Source organism: Crocuta crocuta, unplaced genomic scaffold, assembly GCF_008692635.1.
Source record: "Crocuta crocuta isolate KB4526 unplaced genomic scaffold, BGI_CrCroc_1.0 scaffold222, whole genome shotgun sequence".
Taxonomy (NCBI): Eukaryota; Metazoa; Chordata; class Mammalia; order Carnivora; family Hyaenidae; genus Crocuta; species Crocuta crocuta.
This window is the reverse complement of record NW_027528806.1, coordinates 2,123,533-2,147,588: the sequence shown is the minus strand read 5'-3', so window position 1 is coordinate 2,147,588 and position 24,056 is coordinate 2,123,533. Positions and strand designations below refer to the sequence as shown.

At 39.2% G+C, this 24,056-nt stretch overlaps 1 protein-coding gene across 1 annotated transcript in view; it reads right to left on the bottom strand.

The window, feature by feature from the left end:
* Positions 1–819: 819 nt before the first annotated feature.
* Positions 820–24,056, bottom strand: part of GOLPH3 (golgi phosphoprotein 3) — a 49,723-nt gene continuing 26,486 nt past the window's right edge. Inside the window, exons 2-4 of the mRNA XM_077755836.1 lie at positions 18,684–18,815; positions 12,671–12,785; positions 820–2,736 (exon numbers count right to left, since the gene is read on the bottom strand). Of these exons, the coding sequence (XP_077611962.1) occupies positions 2,312–2,736; positions 12,671–12,785; positions 18,684–18,764 (621 nt within the window). The 5' untranslated portion in view covers positions 18,765–18,815 and the 3' untranslated portion in view covers positions 820–2,311. The remainder of the gene's footprint in view (positions 2,737–12,670; positions 12,786–18,683; positions 18,816–24,056) is intronic.

Sequence of the window (24,056 nt, the reverse complement as noted above, 5' to 3'; positions counted from 1 at the left end):
AGGTGAAAAATACTTTAGAAAACCATCCATGACCTCACTTCTAAAATCTTTGCAAAGAAAAAACTGTATATCCTCACCTGAAAAGAAATTCCAGAATAGTATCAATTATCAGTTCAGTATCCACTTTGGTGGGGGAGAGGGGGGTTAAGTTACCATACTTTTTATTTACCACCAGTAATGTCATTTTTTGGAGGTAAAGGAGATTATTTTAAATGACAGGAAATCTGTCTTTCTCCATGCACTAAAAAAACAGAGCCTGGCCAACAATTACCAATGGTCAGCTGCCTGCTTTTGTAAATAGTTTTACTGGTACACAGCTTCATCCATTTATTTGTATTATCGACAGCAACTTTCACTCAAGAGCTGAGTAGCTGTGACATTATATATGGCTCACAAAACCCAAGTATTTACTACCCAGTCCTACATGAAAAAGTTTGCCAGGCCCTGCACTGCAAGAAATATTATCTCTAGGAGCACCTGTGTGGCTCAGTCGGTTGAAGTGTCCCACTCTCTGGTTTTGGCTCAGGTCAAACCTATGGCTTCATGGGTTCAAGCTTCAAATCAGGCTCTACGTAGGCAGTGCAGGGCCTGCTTAGGATTCTCTCTCCCTCTCTCACTTTCTGCTCCCCTCCCACTTGTGCTGTCTCTATCTCTAAATAAATAAATAAATAAATAAATAAATAAATAGATAGATAGATAGATAGATAAATAAATAAATAAATAAATAGAAAAACAAAGTATCACCACACTGAACTAAAGCTAAGTAAAAATTAGAAAGAAAGCGATGGTAGAATACAAAAATACAAATGACATGCTTGCTCTGATTCAGGCACTTTCAAGATCATAGTTTATTTATTACTTCAGATAAAAAGATAGTATACATATTAGGGAATCCCTTAAAATTCAATTCTACAGTTATACACCATCTAGTACTTTTGCATTGAATGTTAACCAAAAAATCTCTAAACACCTGAAAGCCCCACTATTAACATGAACTATGGTAATAAAAAATTTGACATTTAATTTGTTCAATATATAGTATTTACATTATGAAACCAATGCTGATACCATAAACAGTGATAAAGAAATAGTAAAAATAAACTTTAAAAAGCAAAGGTTTATATTCTTACAATGTGCTAATTATCATAATTGTATATAAAAATTAAAACATAGCAGAGCTTTCTGTTACAAAATTCTTAATCATCTGAGTTGTAGTCATTACTTGCTAACAATTTACATGCAATATCTGCTAAAACTGACATTTGATTTGTTTCCCCCCAAAAAAGTATGAGTAGATAAATGACATTTTAGAGCAGACATTAATCTACTGTGGACAGAAAAAGAAAAAACTGTACTCAAGATTAGTACTGGTCACAAGCCTCTTCCCTATAGAAACGACAGAAACATTTAAAACCAAAACTAATTCCGAAAGGAGATGCGTAGGCAGAGAGCCATGAACGGCACAGCTCAGGAAGTCTCAGGACCCATCAGACACATCTTTTCTGTTTCCTTCAAGGAGGAGAGGTCTATTTTGCCATCAAACAATATTGACTGAAGCAAGTGAGGGGCACCAGGTGTACAACTAAAGAAATCTTGCAAAATACTAAGATGGAGACAGATGTGGCCAGAAGGGGCGATTTATATAGAGTTCAAACTATATACAGCATATGTGGAATGCGGTCCACCCCATCCAGCTTTGTGAAACAACTGGACCTTTATGATTTAATAGTTAAAATCACAACAAGTGTAATAATACAACAGATTTACATGGGAAACAAAATCCAAGGGGCATTTTATATTATTTACTGCGTTGTTTCAATTTAAAAATAATTTTGCTAAGTATACATCTCAACTGAGGTCTATGTATAAAATGTCCTAATAGATACAGATATTTACCTTTGGTGAGTTAAAGGCCTTTTTGTGACTTCTGTCTGAATTGTAGGCAGAATGCTAGATGTACGTGCACATGTGGGAAAAACTCAAGCTGAGGTAATCCAAGAGATGTGCATGTGAGGAGACTGGAGTCACTCTGAAAGTCAAAGCGTGCCAGAATCCCAAAACAAGTTAACAGTGAGGATGGCAACAAGGAATGGATTGCCAATATGGCAGTAAAACTTTTTTTTTAAAACAGAAAGAGGAAGGCCTCTCGTACCAGCAGAATCCTGCATACATACAAAAAAGAAAAAGCCACCCACCATTTCATAAAACAAAAGCCAATTATAGTGTGGAAAGTACAAACTGCAAAGAACCAGAAGTCAGTAGAAGAGAACCTACTGGTTTACACGAGAGAAAGGAACCTAGTTCTGAGCAGTTACTTGGTGAACGCCGCCACCACCGCCCACAGGACCTCGTTGGTGTTGGCCTTCAGACACTCCACTTCCGGATCTAAGTCGAGGAGCTGCCGTACTCTCTTGGTGGCTAAATCATACTGCTCGTCCAGAAGGGGAGCGAAAGCATTCTCCAGGACATCGGAGGCGTGGGCCAGGTAAATGAGGGCCAGCAAGCGTTTGTCCATGCGGTGAGGGTCATTCACCCACTTGTCAAGAACAGCTTCCTGTACCTTCTTGATGAGGCGCTGCTTGATGTTGTTGTTGGTGAGGGGATGTGTCGTCATGTCAAAAAGTAGGAAGTTCTGTTTCTCTGTTGTCAATACGCCCTTTTCCACCAGGTTTTTAGCTAATCGTTCCCGCACGTTTCTTAACTGATAATGCAATTTTAACGGATTCCATGTCTCACCTAAACAAAAGATTTCAGAAATTAGAAACGATAGGTATTATACTACTTTTATACAGTGTACTATTAAAATAAACAATAAAATTTGATCTCCACCCGCTCCAAATAAATAGAAGAAAATCCAACTGTTTTTCTTGTCCACTACACCATGAACCCCTTGAGGGCCAGGCCTTCGGATTCTAAGCACCTGGCACGTTTTCAGGCACAACAGTTACTCAGAATACCAAACTGAAAGCAGTCTCCAAACCAGGTGCCCTAACAGGGACCTATTTGGCCTCTCTCTCCACCTGTTGTCAAAAAGCAACCAGAGCACAATGTTTCTTTTCTATTTAAAAACACCAATGTACAATAAAGAGACAAAAGGAAAAAAAAGTTTCCCAATTAATATGCTTCCCAGAAATGCTAAATAACAGCCTACAAAGCTAGGAAAGCCTGTCTGGACAAGGCTATTCTTTAATAACAAATTAATACAAAGCCAATTCTAGAGGGACAAAACATTTTCAGGATTCTAATCTGGTCACCTGTGCATATTTCCTTTCAAGACAGAAATATTTAAAATAAAACCACACAATTTTCACTAAGATAATATTTTCTCTATACAAAGACTGGAAGGAAATGTATCAAAATATTAACAATTTTCTCTGGGATAACGTGTGACAAATTTTTTTGTACTTTCTGTATTTTCTGAATTACCTCTAAGGCACATGTAACTATTTTTTTAATTTGAAAAAAATACTACAGCAATTTTCCAAATTGGGACATGTTAGAGATCAACCACAGGCACTTTTACGATATGAAAAAGCAGTAAGGTTGAAAAAAATTTTTTTAACATTTATTACAGAGAGAGAATCCTAAGCAGGCTCCATGCTCAGCATGGAGCCCAACATGGGGCTTGATCCCATGATCATGTGATCATGACCTGAGCTGAAATCAAGAGTTGGATGCTTGACGAACTGAGCCATCCAGGAATCAGGAACCCAAGGTTGACATTTTATAATACTGAGAGAAAACAAACTATACTATGACAGGACCCACTAACCACATGGGACTATTAAATTTAAATAAATAAAAATTCAGTTCCTCAGCTGTACTAACCATGTTTCAAAATGTTCAATAGCCACGTATGGCTAGTGTCTACTGACTGGACAGCACAGAAACAGAACATTTCCATAATCACAGAAAGTTCTAGTGAAGAGTGGTGTCTTAAAATATATTACTATTTAGTTGCCCATAAACAAAAGTATTTCGCCATATGACTTAACACTAAAGAGTATGGGGCTATGATAGAGTAATCAGGCCTGGACTTACAAAATTAGACCTCTGACCTTACATAAATAGAAACCTGGATAAAATATATGGAACAACTGCTTTCCAACTCTGGTCAAAAGGCAGTCCAGAGCTGTGACCTTTGAGAGAAACCGAAGTGAGCCATACTCTTGCCCAAGCTTCCTATCCGATGGCACATCCCAAGGAGCAAAGTAGGACAGAAGACCTCAAACAGATCACAGAAGTAACACCGTGTTTAAAACAGGCAGAAAGAAAATTTTAATTGAAAATTTAAATTAGGGGCGCCTGGGTGGCTTAGCCGGTTAAGCGTCCGACTTTCACTTAGGTCATGATCTCGCGGTATGTGGGTTCGAGCCCCGCGTCGGGCTCTGCGCTGACTGCCAGCTCAGAGCCTGGGGCCTGTTTCAGTCTGTGACTCCCTCTCTCTCTGACCCTCCCCTGCTCACGCTGTCTCTCTCTCTCTCTCTCCTAGAAATAAATAAAAAATATTTTTAAAAAAAGAAAAAAGAAAAAGAAAATTTAAATTAAACAAATTAAAAAGACAGAGATCAGAGTTCCAAGAAAGTAAGGCAGCTGAAATACAAAGGCAGAGTACTGGAAAAGAGAGAGCTATGCAGAACAAGAGCTCTAGAAATCCAGACGTTGTTCTTTTGAGTCTGGCTAAAAACAGAGCCCCACAAGTTAAGATGAGAAACTCTGCCAGGGTAGGTAAAGAAAAACTAACGAAAAACCTTAGGGTTCATTCACATGCAGCTGGATGTGGAAAATTTGCGTGCCAAGTAGCCTGATTGGAAAGGTCTCACTGAACATCCAAGACATTCAGAAGAGACTCCAGAAGAATCACACATAAGCAGTAGGCCTAAACTAGCCTTTGAGAAAAGGCTATTCTAGACGTGGCCCTTAAAAACAAACCGAGCCAAAAGTAAACTTCATTGCCTACAAAACAAATTTCAACATTCTTTAAAGAAAACAAAATCCAGCACCCAACAACATAGCATTCACAATGTCCAGCAACCAATAAAAATCACTAGACTTGCAAAAAGCAGGAAAATGTGACCCAAACTGGGGAGACTCGACAAAAACAGTGAACCAAATTAGACATGATCCAGAAATGACAGAGATGATGGAATTAGCAGACAAGGACTTTCAAATGACAATTATAAATTTCTAAATAACTTAAAGGAAAACCTGAAGGCAATGAAGAGAAAATAAGAGCTTTTTTTTTTCTTTTAAAGAATAAATGATCTGGAAGTGCCATTTTGAATTTATGAATCACTCTATAAAACTAGGAACTTGAAAAAACTCTATCAAATGACAAAGGCTTAGTGCCATGAATTATTAGTAAATTCTGCATTTAAAAAAAGTATTCTTTTCAATAAAAACCCAAGCTTCCACAAAAGAAAAACAATCATTGCATTCAATTCCCTTGGTAACTTTGAAAAGGAAAAGAAACATACTTGGAGCCCTATAGATTTTAAAACTTAATAGTATAAATATAATAATAAATTAAATTCTACTTATTTCAATTTCTAGTGTTAAACAAGCCCATATCTACATTTAATGTTAAGAAATTATTAAAAGTTACTTGATGAAGCATTATTGCTGACAGGTCGCACCAGGCAAGCTCCGGAACCAGACTGGTTAGATATGAGTTCCAACTTGGTCATCTACTAGCTGTGCAAACCTGGGCAAGGTTTCTTACCTTCTCCATTCCTGTTTTCTCATCTGTAAAGTCAAGATAACAACTCTGCCCACCTCATCAGGTTACTATGAGGATTAAATGAGTTAAAGACCTACCAAGTTCTTAAAACAGAGCCTGGCAACAAAGTTAGTTATTATTTATTCATGCAGAGAATCAGCACTCTGAAAGGAAGAATTTAATGTGTTCATAATTGTCTAAAAAAAAAATCTTATTAGGCACTAGGAATATAAACATAAATAAGACAGTTCCAACTCTGAAAAGTTTTTAAATTAAGTGAAGGAAATGGATTCATAATATAATTAACCCTGGCAAGAATAAGATGCATATGATCATAAAAATGATATGAACAAGGAGATTAGAGGGAGTAAGAAATTATTTGGGTTTGATGTAAGAGACATTTCTAGGCAAGTTTCAGGGGAAAGAACTTTCAGGTTCAATCTTGAAGTGCAGCAGGATTCTATACCCCATGAAAGAAGAGGCGCCTGCATTACAGGCAAAAGAAAATAAAGTGGACAGGCAGCGATTATATGCAGAGTATGATGAGCCCTGGAGGTATGTACACATCTTTCAAAAATGTTGACAAGTTTCATTTTTTAAATGTACCAACCCACTGTCCTCCCCAACTAATGCCTGCCCGCTGCACCTTTCACCAGATTGGGGTTTTCTAGTATCATCAGCACATGATAGCAGCCTAAGACACTAAGCTAGCATTGGCTAGGTTGTGCTTTCTGACCTTTGGAAATTTAAATAAACATAAAATAATCAATAGCAAATTTATGTAAAACTCCGTAAAAATTATAGTTCAACTTTAAAATTAACTAACTATGCTTATAGTAACTTGTCAATTATCAAACAAGCACTTATCCCTAGCAACTCATTAGTCAAGTAGAAAGCAACGCATAACTCAAGATTATTCTTAGAAGCCTATAGTTAAAACTTCTCTTTGCAGACCTAAAAACACAAAATCCCTCTGATGCTGCAATACAATGATTTTTTTTTTCTTTCTCATGGGAAATAAATGAGATTAGCAATTTACAACTTTGTACTAAAGTCATACTAAGGTTTATCCACACTGTACCCAAAATTAAATCTTATATATTACAGCCAATGAAACAAGTAAAGCTTACAAAGTCCTGTGAGAAATGTCTCAATTCCAAAACACGCTTACAATTTAGTGTTACTACTAAAAATGAGAGCCTAAACACAGACTTACTCCAGATAAGGCATTCATTCCATTTATGATTGGACCTTCTTCTGAGCTATAGTTTCTGCTTCAGAGAAAGTAATAAAAAGGGACTTAGACATCATTTCCCTTTGCAGCAATTTCCTGGAAAGGGGCAAATCTCGCATGCTCACTCCAATAAAAAGGTTGTTCAGACTTCCTCAGATACTTGAAAACCGGAAGAAATCTCGTGCAGAAGGCTGAAATAGTGCAGGTAATATGCAGATGTTGCGTACTACTATTTTTAGCACCCCCCAAATAAAGGTACAATAAAATAACTGAGTGGTGAAAGTGTCTTGGCATCCTGACATTTCTGCCATTTGTTTAAAAAAAATAATAAATTAAGCTAAATACAAAGAACAAAGTCACCCCTGAGATTAGCATACTTAGGATGCTGGTAAAAACTGGGATGGGAGGGTAATGGATGAGTGAATACACAATAAAGGTTTCCACCTAATTTAAAATGTACAGAATGCATTTGTAGCTCACTTTTTTGTAAAAGGAACTATGAGAAGGCTATGCAGACAGTTCTCTATGTCCACTGCCCAACAATTACTTCAGTGAAAGTGACACACTGACAGGTACCTTAATAATTTCGCTGCAAAAATCTTCTATACTCCTTGACTTGTGTTACAAAACCAAAAGCAGCTCTGGTCATACATCTGGCAGTCTAGTGACGCCTTGTGATCAAACGGATCAACTACATGTCTAAGACTTCAGAAAGGCAAAAGCATACTAAAAACATAAAGTAGCCTTTGCCTCAAGCATATATGTATTTATTAATTTTTAAGTTAATGAGATATATAATTGTTTGAAACAACTGGTAGTTTTAGCACGTATAAATGTACAGTGTAAATAATATAATGAACCCTTGGGCACACCTACCCCAGGGAAATCAGGACCCCCTGGGCACTTAGGTCAGCACCAGACCATCACATATAATCTCAACCCCTGTGCACATGCCCCCCAACACTGCAGCGCAGTAGGGCACTTCTGAGAGCCACGCAGCAATCCCGACAGGTCCCCCATCTTACCGCTCCCTCCAACCCCTCCAAACATGAGAGCACTTCCTTCCTTTTGTCTCATTCTTACCCTTCAAAGGCCTAATCCAAGTTTTGCTTCCTCCTCCAATTACTAAAGCTCCCCAACATTTCTCTTTTCTCTGAGCTACTGTACTTTCAGAGAACCATATTTTTAAACCCTAATCAGTTATCAAGTTACTAGAAATATGCAAGTGTTCCCCAAATGGATTTTAAGATTCTTCAAGCACTTCAAGGTTCACAGCACCTTGCCAGTATAGCAACAAGAATTGGGATTTGCCACCACTTGTTACCTGGAAGCAACTTAAAATTTTAAGAATTTAAAGTTCAACAAGATCTGAACATTTAAAAATGGTCAAAATGTGGTCATGTTGTGTATGTTTTACCATAATAAAAAACATGCTTTTTAAACAAAATCACTGAGGTACTTATCAGTACCTTCATGAGGCAGGAAGCAAATGCTTTCTTAATTTAAAAGAAATGTGTTTTTTCTTCTCTCATTCTGGATTCCCTTCTTTTAAGCTGAAATTACAGGCCATTCCTAATATGTCAGAAACCCATGACTAAGGTGCCCCAGGTGATATTCTAGATTTCCATCCACCCTAAACTTCAGAGGGTATTGCTTTTCTGTTTAATTGCTCTAAGTATTAGCCTCACAGTTTATCCAAATTCCTAATTCAAATAGACACTCTGAATTCCCAGCCCACATGGACATTCAGAATCCTTTGCTGAGAATGAGGCAGCCTGTGCCTGACCCACAGCATGAGTGAGAAGTCTGGAAGCTTCTGGGGCTTTGGGGTAGCTTCTTTCCACAGCTCAGCCTAGCTTAGCCAGTACCAGGTGGCATGAGATAACTTTGATAAAGATTTTGTTTCACAAAATCTTAAGTGTATTTAAATACTTCGGAAAAAAATTTATAGACTTCTGTCATCTCTTCAATCAGGAGACATGCAAAAGAACAGCCCAACTTGATTCAATCATCAATGATGCTGAGTCCTGACAAGTTACATTTACCTGGCTTGTAACATTTTATGAATTTAAGATATAGCCACCTTATATGTTGATCGCTCTCCCTGAACGCCGTACTAGCATTCCCTAATCCTCACATGCATACTTGCATGACAGTATGTAAATCGTCACAGGAAATTTAGTTGTCTAAGATAGGTTAGTAAACCACCGTGCCGTTAGCATATGTAAGTTTATATAAAGAGACTGTTGGTGGATGGAAGGGTCTGAAAACACCTCCATAGTGTTAAGTGGCACCAAAGTGGGTATCAGTAACGTTAAGGCAAGACCCAACCACGTTCCATAAAAGAACACTCTGACTTACCTGCCAAAAAAATTAACTACAACTTTGAAAACCCTGTTTTTTGCCAGTAGAGAACTTAACTACAAATTCTAATTTATACCACCAGAAGGGGGTAATAGGCCAACAGCAGCACATGAGCATGACCCAAAGACCGCTTAGGCCAGTGGTCTCCTGAATGATCCATCAGAGAACAGTTAGCAATTATTAGCACTTCTAGTTTTATCTGAAAAAATATTTGCTAATACTGAACATCTGGAATTAACGTTAATGCCCTCACTGAGTGGTTGTCAAATGGCCCTGTGTCATCAACAGGTCTTAAATGGAAGGCTAACCCAAGAGGACTGACGACATGCTGGCCAATGGGACATACAGTATCAGTGCCTGCCAAGCAATAATCTGGTTTTATTTATTTTTTACAAACAGTTTATTGTCAAGCTGGTTTCCATATAACACCCAGTGCTCATCCCCACAAGTGCCCTCCTCCATGCTCATCACCCCCCCTCCACCCCCACACCCATCAGTCCCCTGTCTGTTCTCAGCATTCAAGAGTCTCTCATGGTTTGCCTCCCTCCCTCTCCCCCACTACTTCCCCCCTTCTCCTCCCCCATGGTCCTCCGTTAAGTTCCTCCTAATCCTCCTATATGTGCAAACATATGGTATTTGTCCTTCTCTGCCTGACTTATTTCGCTCAGCATAACACCCTCAAGGTCCATCCATGTTGCTACACATGGCCAGATTTCATTGTTTCTCATTGCCATGTAGTATTCCATGGTATAGATAAACCACATCTTCTTGATCCATTCGTCCATTGATGGACACTTAGGCTCTTTCCATGTTTTAGCTATTGTGGAGAGTGCTGCTATGAACATTGGGGTACATGTGCTCCTATGCATCAGCACTTCTGTATCCCTTGGGTAAATTCCTAGCAGTGCTATTGCTGGGTCATAGGGGAGTTCTATTGTTAGTTTCCTGAGGAACCTCCACACTGTTTTCCAGAGGGGCTGTACCAGTTTACATTCCCACCAACAGTGTAGGAGGGTGCCTGTTTCTCCACATCCTCACCAGCATCTATCGTCTCCTGATTTGCTCATTTTAGCCACTCTGATCGGCGTGAGGTGGTATCTCAGTGTGGTTTTGATTTGTATTTCCCTGATGAGGAGGGATGCTGAGCATCATTTCATTTGTCTGTTGGCCATCTGGATGTCCTCTTTGGAGAAGTGTCTGCTCATAGCAAGAATCTAGTTTTAATCAAACCCTGATTGAATGGGCAAAATAATTTTTTTCATTTTTTTAATGTTTATTTTGAGAGGGAGAGAGACAGAGCAGGAGCAAGGGAGGAGCAGAGAGAGGAGACACAGAATTCAAAAGAGGCTCCAGGCTTTGGGCTGTCAGCACTGAGCCTGACACGGGGCTCAAACTCACGTACTATAAGATCATGGCCTGAGCCGAACACCTAACCAACTGAGCCACCCAGGTGCCCCAAATGGCCAAAATTCCTCTTACTCAATGAAGTTAAGAGAACCTTTATCAAAAGATCTACAAGAGGATGGCCAAAGAAAAAAATTTCAAAATTCTTCCAAACAACCTTGTGAATAAGTTTGTTTTCCATCAGTAAGAAGAAGAATGAACACTGCCCTAAGTGTAAAGTGCCCACTGTTGCCCTATTAGCTAAGAATGGAGTATGTATATTCAATTTTTATAGAAACACAGATGCAAAAAACTCAAAATCTTTTAATGAAAGAACATCCTCATATAAGAATTATTCTCAGGAATAGTTTAGAAGTGGGAACAAAGAAGAAATTACTTTTAGAAAGAAAAATGACACAATGTTAATTACCAATCTCACAACATCTAAATGTTTTTAAAAGTTAAAGAGCAGTGGGGCACCTGGGTGGTTCAGTCACTTAAGTGTCTGACTATGGCTCAGGTCATGATCTCACAGTTTGTGGTCTGAGCCCCGCATGGGGCTCTGCTCTAACAGCTGAGAGTCTGGAGCCTGCTTAGGATTCTGTGTGTGTGTGTCTGCCTCTCCCTCTCTCTCTCTCTCTCTCTCTAAAAAATAAATAAACTTTTTAAAAAAAGTTAAAGAGCAGGACATTGGAACATGAAATACTATATGTATGAGGAAGAGCAGGAGGACCCAGGTGCTATACTCAAGGACCCTACACTTGAGTCCTACACTTAAGGGTCTCTATCTAGAAGATGAGACAAGTCCACAAAAAATCTTGAGGTGAACACAGTAGCCACCAGTGTTGTCAACCAAGCGTTTTGGGTTCTCCTTCCTACAACTGCACTTTCAGTCTCCTTAAATTAGGGGAGGCCGTGTAACTTGCTCCAACCAATGAAACCTGAAGCACATGTCATTTCTGAGCAGAAACTGGAGAGACTGAATGACTGGCTACACTCCTCTCCCTTCCAAACAGGGACTGACAATGCTCCAGGCGGCAGCAGCTCTATTTGCCTGGCTGCCAAGGTGAGAATGAAGTGGCCTGTGATTACTGAGAACATGAGTGAGAAGTCAACTGTCGTTTAAAGCACTGAGGTTTTGGAGTTGTTATCATAGCTTAACTGAGTCTAGCCAGTGTAAGGTAGCACAAAGCAATTCTGATAAAGAATGGTGGAAACTCTAAGGAAGAATATTACGTTTCACTGAACATCAATCTGCTCAGTCTTGTTAAAAGGGGTAAAACTTTTTAATGTTTTATTTATTTCTGAGAGAGAGAGAGAGTGAGAGAGAGAGAGAGGCAGCATGAGCAGGGGAGGGTCAGAGAGAGAGGGAGATAAAGAAGCTGAAGTAGGCTCCAGGCTCTGAGCTAGCTGTCAAGCACAGAGCCCGACGCAGGGCTCGAACCCACGAACCGTGAGATCATGACCTGAGCCCAAATCGGAGGCTTAAAGGGGGGGTGAAACTTTTAAAACCACTATTTTCCCCCATTTAATGACTAATAACTTTTAAATCTGCCTAAATAACTAAACAAGCTTTTGGCTATTTTGTGTAAGTTCCTCCCAAAAGGATTTTAAACTTTTACCAAAAAAAAATGTTTTTTAAGAGAGAGAGCATGGGAACAGGAGAGAAGGGCAGAGGGAGAGAGAGGAAGAGAGAGGGAGAGAGAGGGGGAGAGAGGGAGAGAGAGGGGGGGAGAGAGAGAGAGAGAGAGAGAGAGAGAGAGAGAGAGAGAGAGAGAGAGAGAGAGAGACTGACTCTCAAGCAAGCTCCATGCTCACCAAGACGCCCAGCTGCAGGGCTCAATCTCACAACCTTGGCATCTGAGCTGAAATGAAGAGTCAGATGCTCAACTGACTGAGCCACACAGATGCCCCTTTTTACAAAATCTTTTAAACAGAATTCAGCTTTTAGCTTATACACAAAATCTTACCACTAAGTAATTCAATCCAATTCTGGACCGTTTCTGGAGGCTGAGTCTCCTTAACATGCTTTAGTGCTTCATCAAGAAGAACATCCCCCGTCGGAGCGTCGGACTTACAGATCACCTAAAAAGTAAGCAGTAAGAATGGAATGATCACGAATTCTTTTTTCTGACTTTCTCTTTAAATGAAAAATTTAAACAATTATGCAAAAACTTCTTAAAGTTCTTCGTGCAGTGTCAATGTTCAGATTTTAAATTAATTCCCTGTTCAGAAATCTAATATTTAACCTAACCACAATCATGAATGAAAATAAAGTAAGTATGCAAGAATTCGTAAAGACGAGTGCTAGAACAGCTGATACTAATTCTTCTCATTGCTAAGTCTTGGGCTAATCAAGAAACTCATTTTTTAAACATTTACTAATTATAGAAATAAACTCAATTATATATAAAAATTCAGTATATGATAAGTGGCATTTTACAACAGTGGAGATATGAATTTTTCAAAAGATGTTATGGAAAAAATGGCTAGCCAATTAGAAGTAAAAATTAAGTAAGACTTGGCTCCTCAAGAGCTTATACCACAATAGAAGATAAAAATTTTTAAATGAAATATAATTTGGCAGTGAGAAAGGTTTTTTCCAAAATTGAGATAATGGGCAGAATCTTGAAAATGCCAACAGGTTTGGTAACAAAATTGTTACAAAACTTTTTAAAGTTAAGATGGATACAGACTCACCCCATCTAAAAGTGGAAAAAGAGTGGGGAACGAGAAGAAAATGCTATTTACTGCTTTAGCCAAGCATTAGATTTCTGCAGGCTTCACAGAGTTCTTGGCTAAGCAACAAATTTCTGGTTGAAATTCTCTATTATCAAATTGTAATCTGCTATATTACTTATGTTGCCTATTAAAACATCATAAAAATCTAACTATTATTTTGTAAACGCAGCAGTCTTCTCTTAAAACTTGTCCTCAACAATGTGTCCTTACCTTTCTGCTCAATCTTCTGAAAAATTAAAATATATAATGATATCTGTTTCTGAGACAGCATGACGCAACAGAAATATAATAACAAATGCAAGCCACAAATCTATTTTTTAAACTTCAGTAATAATATTAAAAAAGAAAGACAGGTGAAATTAATTTTACTATATTTGATTTAACCCACTATAGCCAAAATATTAACATGTAATAAATATTTTTATATTGAGAGATTTCACATTCTTCTTTTCTATAGGAAGTCTTCAAAAATCCATTGTGTTTTTATTCACAACAAGCCCCAGTTGCATGAGTCACATTTCAAGTGTTTGGCTCATTGATGCATGTTTCTAGTGGCTACAGTGTTGGTGGATATAGAACATTTTCCATCATCACAGAAAGTTCTATTGGACAGTGCTATTCGGGACCATGCTTTTAGTGAGGGGTCAGAGAGAAGAAGAAAAAAGAAAGGAGAACCTTGGGAGAAAAAGTTGTATCTTTATCCACTGTAGTCATGCGACCACTTGTTACGTCCCACATGCGCCTTAAATCCACTACAGTTACCTCATGCCCACCTCCTGAGACATGTCTTCTATCAGGTCACACTAACCTGGGTATAGGTGGGCCTTTTTTCTTATGAAACTCTGTCCCCTCAATCTCTCACAGATGGATTACTCTTCTCCATCACCTCTGTAATTATTCTACTTAATCTAGTAATCTTTCACTTATATTTAGTTTCCTAACTAGCTTCCCCAAACTATTTGTAGCCCTTTTCAATCCATTCTCCTCACTGATTTACTTTAGTTTTTATTTTTAATTTACTTAAATCCAAGTTAGTTAATATATAGTGTAATAATAATTGAGAGTAGAAATTAGTGACTTATGACTTAATTTATCACATAGAATACCAAGTACTGATCCCAACAATTGCCCTCCTTAATGTTCATCTCCCATTTAACCCATACCCCCTCACTGATCTTTCTGTAAGGCAAGTCATATCATGGTATCTCAACGGTTTCTGCCTGAAACTCTTCAATGCTTTAAGTTCCAAACCCCTTAACAAAATTCAGCAACGTGTGGACCACTGGTAAGTGTGCTCTGCCCACACCTCTAGTTTCTATTTAATGTGTATCTCCTTAGAGGGGAGCCTCACTATTAAATATGAACAGATAACCAAGGATAACAAGATAAACCTTCAACATCGAAGCCAAAAGACAGAAAATAAGAACTCTGAAGAGACAAAAGCAATTTTCAAAAGAGCCGTAATATCCTTACAGATTTAAAGGAAGATATTACATCCATAAAACAAGAAATTATGATTAAAAGACAAAACAAAGAAAAAAAAGACTTCTGGAAATCAAAACCTTGAGAGCCATAACAAAATCTCAACAGAGGGTTTAAAGGCCCAAGAGCCCAAGAGAATGCCAACTATATCTCTCAATAAACCTAGGAAATTAAGAAACAGGACTAGTCAAGAGGTCCACATCAAACTTATAGAGGTCTAGAAAATAGAGCACAGGAGGTACAAGAAACATAAGAAAACTTTCTAAAACCAAAACTAAACACTTCTACCATGAAGGGAGCCCATGCATGATGATTTTCAGTATATGTGCTGTCAAAGTGAGCGCAGCATAATGAATTTTAGGAGACCCACAGCAAGGGATAGCGTACAATTTCAGAACACCAAGAATAAACAGAAAATCTGGAACACTTCCAGACTGGAAAACAGGTATCACACAACGAATGAAAATCCGAAGGCACCAGACTTTAACAGCAACTCTGCATACTAGAGGACAATGGGGAAATTACTTCAAAATTCTGTGGGAAAATAACTTAAATGTAACATTCTATTCCCAAACTGTCAAATAAAAATGAAGTACAGAAATTTTCAGGCATGCAAAGTCTCAAAACATTTCCTCCCCCCAGGATAGAAAAATATATATATTAGATACAGAAAACGGGGTTGAAAGCTGTAAAATGACAGGAAGCACCAAATCATAACCAGTCCAGATCAATGCACCTGAACACTTGAAAATTAATAATGTTAGTTTTTCTGTGAGGTAGCATGTAAGAAAAAAGAGCTACATAAAAAAGATTTTTAATTTTTTTTAATGTTTATTTCTGAGAGAGAGAGAGAGAGAGAGAGAGAGAGAGAGAGAGAGAATCTGAAGCAGGCTCCAGGCTCTGAGCTGTCAGCACAGAGCCTGACATGGGACTTGAACTCACGAACCAAACCCTAAGATCATGACCTGAACTGAAGTAGGATACTTACCTGACTGAGCCACCTAGCAGCCCCGAAAAGATTTTTGTTTTTTTAAAATAAATGATTAAAACTCTAGGGGGAAAAAAATGAAAGAAGAATATAGGATATAACTAAACTCTGCAGGGAATATTAACATAATTATAATACTATAACCGTTTGGTTTTGCTGAAAATAACAACATAACTCTATCAGGAAAACTGGGGTTAGAGAGAAGTAGTATGTAAGAGAGCAATGTGCATCTTTTCTTTTTTTATCCATCTTTTTTAATAGAAAGTAAACAGTATTTCAAAGTGATTTATCAAGAGATAGCAGGGGCACCTGGCTGGCTCAGTCAGAGCATGTGACTTCAGGGTTGTGAGTTTGAGCTCCATACTGGGTGTACAGATTACTTAAAAATAAAACCTTAAAAAAGAGAGAGAGAAAGAGAGATGGCAGTCTACACTCGTTTAGAAATATGGAGGTAAATGACAAAAGAAATAACTAAGAGAACTCTAGCAAGTTGAACAGTCGTCTCCAAGAGGTGTTTATGTTAGGACTTTCCTCCTCAGTAAAATCTTTATAGAGGAAATTGAGTTAAATCAGATCTGGAGACAGTCTGGATTATCCAGGATTAATGAGATCTGGATTATCCAGGAAGCAAGCATCCTTATGAAAGACACACAAAAGGAGAGACACAGAGAACACAGTGTAAAGACAGAGCAGAGAGATGCAGCCAAAAGCCAGGAAAGCCTAGAGCCACCAGAAGCTGGAATTAAGAAACAGAATCTTCCTTAGAGCCTTCTATGAAAGCACAGCATACACTGGCCTCCAGAACTGAAAGAATATGGATCAGTTGTTCTTTTTTTCTTATATATAAAATTTTTTTAATGTTTTACTTATTTTTGAGAGAGAGAGAGAGACAGCGTGAGCAGGGGAGGGTCAGAGAGAGAGGGAGTCACAGAATCTGAAGCAGGCTCTAGGCTCTGAGCTGGCAGTCAGCACAGAGCCCAACGCGGGGCTCAAACCCATGAACCGTGAGATCATGACCTAAGCCAAAGCCGGATGCTTAACCTGAGCCACCCAGGCGCCCCTGGATTAGTTGTTCTAAGTCATCAAGTATAATTTGTTAAGGAGACCCTGCAAAACTAATACAAGGACTGAGAATGACAGCTTCTCAGGAGCAGGACTAAGGAGTGGGGAAAAGTGAACAGAAGAGTGTTATTTTTTGTTGAAATTCTTTTATAATTTGATTTTATAACCATTAACATGGATTATCTTAATAAAATCCCATCATTATTTTTAGGTCAATAAATTAAATCATATTGAGTATTTTTCCAAAAAAACATATCAACCACCTAGTTAAGGTCACACGAACAATTATCTGAGACAGAAAGTCCATGCAGGCCAGGAACATGTGTCCCTTGGCCCCCACTGGACCCTCAGTGTTGAGCACAGTGTACGGTAGACTTAAGCAATAACTAAGTATTTGACAAATGAATAAATGAACAAAAGAGCAAATAATTTGCTGATAACCAACACAAAGCTGGTTCTTATTCCCACAAAAAGAACCAGTATCAACATATTTTCACTTTAGATCAGGGCTTCGTAACATTAATGCAAAACTGTTTATAATTACTATAATCAACAGCAACCTATGTGTATGCTTTATTGACAGCAATAATGGCAGATTCTTAAGGTTTTTTTCTCCATAAATCTATGGTTACACAGTAAAACAATAAAATTTATATTCTGCTTTGATATAGCTCTCTAAAACAGTAATTTTAAAACCAATCTCCTGCCAGCTCATTTAACTCTACTTTGCATAACTAAAAGTAGATTTAATTTTAAAATCCCATGAGAAATATGTTATGCTATTCAATGTTTACTTTGCATATAACTTTCAAGAATATATAAATGGCTTTCTTTCCTCTAGGACTGTAGCATATCAATCAACAAATGTTCAGTTCTAACCTAAAACTACATAGACTTCTTGAAGATGCTGTATTAAGGAAAAACAGTTTGGGGGCGCCTGGTGGCTCAGTCAGTTACGCGTCTGACTTCAGCCCAGATCATCATCTCGCAGTTCATGAGTTAGAGCCCTGTGTTGGGCTCTGTGCTGACAGTGCACAGCCTGGAAGCCTGCTTTGGATTCTGTGATTCCCTCTCTCTGTCCCTCCCCCACTCGCACTCTGTCTCTGTCTCTCTCTCGCTCTTTCTCTCAAAAATAAACATTAAAAAAGTTTTTTTAAAAAGGGGTGAAAAACAGTTCTGAAAACACCATGCCCCCAAGAAACACAATGAGACTAGAAGAGCAACAGTCTTGAGTATTTCAGACTGAGGATGGGAATTAAAAATCCTAAAAACTAGCCAAAAATAAAGATTTATATAGCCCTTCACAGTAACGAAAACAGAGATCTAAAAAGTACATAATCATATTCTGCTAAAAGAGACCAACAGCTTATATAGATAGTTAATTTGCACGATAGCACCTTTGAGTTTTAGAAAAAATTACATGAGGTCTTTTTCCAAATTACGGCTTTCAGAAGCAGAATGAAGTCTGGAGTCTTTCTGAAGATGTGAGATGCAGTGGCCAGTGAGCCTGACAATGAATTACAGGAGTCATTATGTACGAAGAACCAAGAAACCAAAAATACAAAAAAGATATGGAAATACGACTTCCAATAAAGTCTTAACTTTAAAATCAACTTCCTCCTTAATTCTTTCAAGGTATTAGTAAGAAATTATCACTTTTAGTCACACACAAACTCTTTAACAAGGATGTTATTCAGCACTCCTCTTACCTTTCTTGTTAACAGACTTTTACGTCTCATTCCACAAGCCTCTAGTTGTAACCTTCCTCTCAGTGCTAATTCAATTAACATACAGCCACGTAATCCAGATGATATACAGTCATTCCAAAATGATGTGTAACCCTAGTTAAAAAAAAAAAAGAAAATAGCTAATTTACTTTGAATTCAGATTTAAAAACAAATATTCTTAGGCAAAGTTATTTCTGGTACCTTTTACTTTTCTCATCTTTTAATACTTATAATTTTAAATAAAATACTGAAAAATTACAGTTGTTATGCATTACTAATCTAGAGTTTTCAGGTGTTTATTGTCTTTTCACCACTAATCCTTACATGCAGTTAAATAACTTTGGAAGTCAGAGGTTTAAAAATATGTCTTTCATTCTTCATTAAGTGTTTACTGGGCTCTTTCAGACTGCAAGGACCAGGGCTCTATTCTAGCCCAATGTGGCCTCAAAGAGAATTGAAACATCATTCATTCAATGCTTTTTAGTATAAAAAGACAAAGTTAATTTTTTAATGCTTATTTATTTTGAGAAAGGAAGGGGCAGAGAGGGAGAGAAAGAATCTCAAGCAGGCCCCACGCTCGGCACACAGAGCCCGACATGGGGCTCAATCTCATGACAGCAAGGAAGGATCATGACCTAAATAGGGATCAAGAGACTTTTAACCAGGGGCGCCTGGGTGGCTTGGTCGGTTAAGCNTCCCCCCAAAAAAAAAAAAAAAAAAAAAAAAAAAAAAAAAAAAAGACCTTTAACCAACTAAGACACCCGAGCACCTCCACAAGATTAATTGTGAAAGAATATATTAGGAAATTTATGTGCTGGCCCATGCCTAAAGCTCTGAATAACAAGCAGTAACGCAACCAGATGCCCACCCCCACCGCAAGAGAAACTTAAGGGCAACATCCAAGGCAGAAGAACCAACAGACAGAATGAGACTGACAGACATCTAGAGATCTGGGGATACTCCTATCAACCGGATGACATCTGGGCATTTTTTGAGAGCAAATAATTGGACTTTTCCAAACTATGAAGCCATGAACTCTGCCAGCTACTACTCTAAAGCTCCCAATTCTGGGGACCCTTAGGTGGCTCAACAGGTTAAACATCAACTCTTAGATTTCAGCTCAGATCCTGATCTCACAGCTGGTGAGACTGAGCCCTGCTTAGGGATCCATGATATATGCTAACAGCACGGAGCCTGCTTGGGAGTCTCTCTCTCCCTATCTCTCTGCCCCTCCCTCATTTGCTTGCACGTGCACTCTCTCTAAAAAAATAAAATAAACTTTAAAAAATTTAAAAATTTAAAAAATAACGAAGTGCCCAACTCTGAGGAGAAAGGAGAACTTGTAAATGGTTCTCACAACAGGGTAACATATAGTCTTGGCAGGAGGGAGGGCAGGCCAGTGGAGGGTCTAGGGTTAGGAAGGGACCTAGCCTTCTGACTGCGGTGCTTTCTCAAGGTCAGTCTTGGTACTTTGCCAGGTCACAATAGTTAGCCTGTATATCAGATGGTGACTGACTGACCAGCAAGGTCCATGAGATTCCATCATTGACCCAGGGACTACAATCAGCCTAATGAACTACGATTCCTGAGGGCAAAGGCTTTGGGAAAGTGAGAATTTAGATACTTAGATTAAGAGAGCCACAAAGGAATAAACAAAATAGCAATTTAAAGCGGCCAATTTAAACTTTTAAGTTTATTTATTGTGTGTGTGTATGAGTGTGTGTGTGAGAGAGAGACACAGAGAAAGGATCCAATTAGGTAGGTGCCTGTGTGTGTGTGTGTGTGTGTGTGTGTGTGTAAGAGAGAGAGAAACAGAGAGAGACAGAGAGAGACAGAGAGAAAGAGAAAGAGAAAGAGAAAGAGAAGGAGGAAGGGAGGGAGAATCAATCCAAGCAGGCTCTGCGCCATCAGCACAGAGCCCAATACAGGGCTCGATCCCAGGAACCTCAAGGTCATGACCAGAGCTGAAATCAAGAGTTGGACACTTAACCAACTGAGCCACCCAGGAGCCCCTAGGCCAATTTAAATGAGGCAGGGGAAGCAGAAGTTGACTGAATTTGAGAGAATACTTTTAAACTTAACAAATGATAGGGGTCTGATTAAATTGATACTGTAAGAGGTTTAGTGAAGTGGCTAGTGAGATCAGTCAGTTACAGAGGTTAGATAATACCATGGCCTAAGTACCCCATGCCACCTAAAGCCCTGGGGAGCCTGGGAATGGATTCCACATGAAATCAAAGCTACAGATGTCTGGCTTCTACTGACCTGGATACCGAGATGGAGCTCCCAGGTAAGCCTCTACAAGCTGTAAACAACCGAGTACATACACCTCCTGAAGCAGTAATGGATGTGGACAGGACCACGTCCTGTCTCTGTCTAGAAGCCTGGAAATTCCGGATGAACTGTACTGAGAAGCTCTCATTTGTGAGCTAAGGATGAAATGTCTCAATCTCAACTACTCCCAGGGTGACTGTATATCCAGAGATGTTAGCAAACTGGAGTCTTTAACAGCAGACTTCAAAAAATTCACATGGCAAAGTGGACTAATGGGCACAGACAGTTCTACAGCAAAACACAACCAGGAATTAACCAAGTGGAGAGAGGGGAGAGGGAGAGGGGAAGATTAAATTTTTGAATGGTGGGGCACCTGGGTGGCTCAGTTGGTAAAGTGTCCGACTCTTGGTTTCAGCTCAGCTCATGATCTCATGGTTTGTGAGTTCAAGCCCCGTGTCAGGCTCTATGCTGACAGCTGGGAGCCTGGAGCCTGCTTCAGATTCTGTGTCTCCCTCTCTCTCTCTGCTCCTCCCCCACTCACACTCTCTTTTTCCTTCAAAAATAAATAAAACGTTTAAAAACTTTTTTTAATAAAAAATAAAAACTTAGAGTCTCTGTATGGGATGATGATGTTAGCTAAATCTATTTTGGTAAACATTTCACAATATTTGTAAAACAAAACACCATGCTGTGTACCTGAAACTTACACAGCAACTTATAGGTCAATTTTTCTCAGTAATCCTGCAGGGGAAAAAAAGTTTAGTATCTCCAAAATTGGGATGCATTTCAAATAAGATGGTATCTTAAAGGAAATGCCTTATTATAGCCATTGAGCCTAAACCCATGGAAGACAGAAGAAACATGTGGCAGAGACCCCACATGTCCATAGCTGTGTAGTGATGCCAGTTACCTGGAGTACTTAACACCTGGTACAAGACTGGATACCTGAATAACCACATCCAGGCATGCCATCAATCCACCTGCCTTCTCAGTGGAAAAGAGGAAAAGATTTTTTTACAAGGGCAGGTCAATAACCACTGCCTAAAGGATTCTGTTCTTAGACAAACCATTACTCCCTGAAACTGCTGCACAAACTGTAGTCTAGGCAGGATGGTTATATATTCAAGACATGATGTGTTTGTGTCCCATAAAAATACACTGTTAAGAAGGGCAAGCCAGCCATAATAAAAATAATAATTAAACTAGGTGAGGAAGACCCAGCAATATAAACCAGTTTATGATTTCGTTCAAAAGGCACAGCTACCCATATTTGCAACCATGTTTTAAGAAGGTAAAGAAGCCCCAATTATGACTATGTACCCAGTGATACCACACAGCTCTTGCACTTACAAGTCAATAATGATTTCAGATCCCTAAATGGGTTTGAGATTCTACGACCAGCAATGGAGTATCTTCGTGCCCTCATACTCAAAGTTCAGGGTCACACTAAGGAGAGACCACTGGCCAGACAATCAACTTACTGATTAAGCAGCAGCTGCTGCACTAGGAATACCAGTAGCCACAGGACCTTGAAGATGCCCCCTCTGCCCCCCGTTCACTGTAGAAGAAACTAGAGGTTAGAAGACCACAAGAAAACTACTTTGGGACCCTACAAGCTATCAGTTCCAATATCCTAAAATACAAGGATGGGAGAGGCAGAGATAGGTCATAAGCTGCTCCCACAAAACCCAGAGAAACATGACTTCATTAGGTTCATGGGTCCAAAACAGGAGGAAACATACAAGAACAGAAATGCATTAAGAGCCTAACTAATATGGTCATACTGATGACCTGGGATGCTAAAAAAGATCAACAGGCACATGTGAAGATTATACCATGTGCAGCTCACAAGGCCTCCAACAAAGAACAGAACACAAGAGACAAGGAATCCAAGAGCTCTGGAAACTACTTGCCTTTCACCATCTACTTAGTAACAAATAAAAACCAGGTAAGTAGAAATTTTCCCAATGGGGTGCACACTAAATTAATGAGATTCGTACTTCAGTCACTCTTTTCTTATTCAGAGTTCCCAGAATCACAGACTCTCTCAGACAAATGGCCAAACTTTTGGGCAATCTCATGAGAAGGTTGTGGAACATAAACTGAGATATAAATTACCTTATCATAGAGTATGTCATTCAGAAGCAAGGCGATAAGCAGAAAGAATGAGTAATGTAATAACAAATGAGGCAATGATCTCAGAGACATGCTCTACAGACACAATTCCCTCGATGGGCAGTTCCAAGGTCTAAGTTTAGGGGAGAGACTACAGAAAGCCAAATGTTGCTACACATAGAAGCAACAACCTCCAACACAGCTTACTCTTAGTGATAAGGTAATATTTATTTGGATCTCTAGTTGCCTGATTCCCTCAGGTGGCTCACCTTGGGGGGGGGGGGGGGGGGGGGGGGGGGGGGGGGGGGGGGGGGGGGGGGGGGGGGGGGGGGGGGGGGGGGGGGGGGGGGGGGGGGGGGGGGGGGGGNNTGTGTGTGGCGGGGCGGGGGGGGGGGGGGGGGGGGGGGGGGGGGGAGGTGTTGTTTTATTGGGCCCCTAAAAATGCCAACACTGAGTTCTCACCATTTGCAGTATAAGCTCCAGAAGTACTTAATGAGAAGCATTTTGCTGTTTAATAATCAACTCAATTAAAAATAGAACTACCCTACAACCCAGCAATTGCACTACTAGGTATTTATCCAAGGGATACAGGTATGCTGTTTCAAAGGGGCACAGGCACCCCAATGTTTATAGCAGCACTATCAACAACAGCCAAAGTATGGAAAGAGCCCAAATGTCCATCAATAGATGAATGAAGTGGTACACACACACACACACACTGGAGTGTTACTCGGCAATCAAAAAGAATGAAATCTTGACATTTGCAACTACATGGATGGAACTAGAGGGTATTATGCTAAGCAAAATTCGTCAGAGAAAGACATATCATATGACTTCAATCATGAGGACTTCAGGATACAAAACAGATGAACAAAAGGGAAGGAAAGCAAAAATAATATAAAAACAGGGAGAGGGACAAAACTTAAAGAGACTCTTAAAGGTAGAGAACAGAGGATTGCTGAAGGG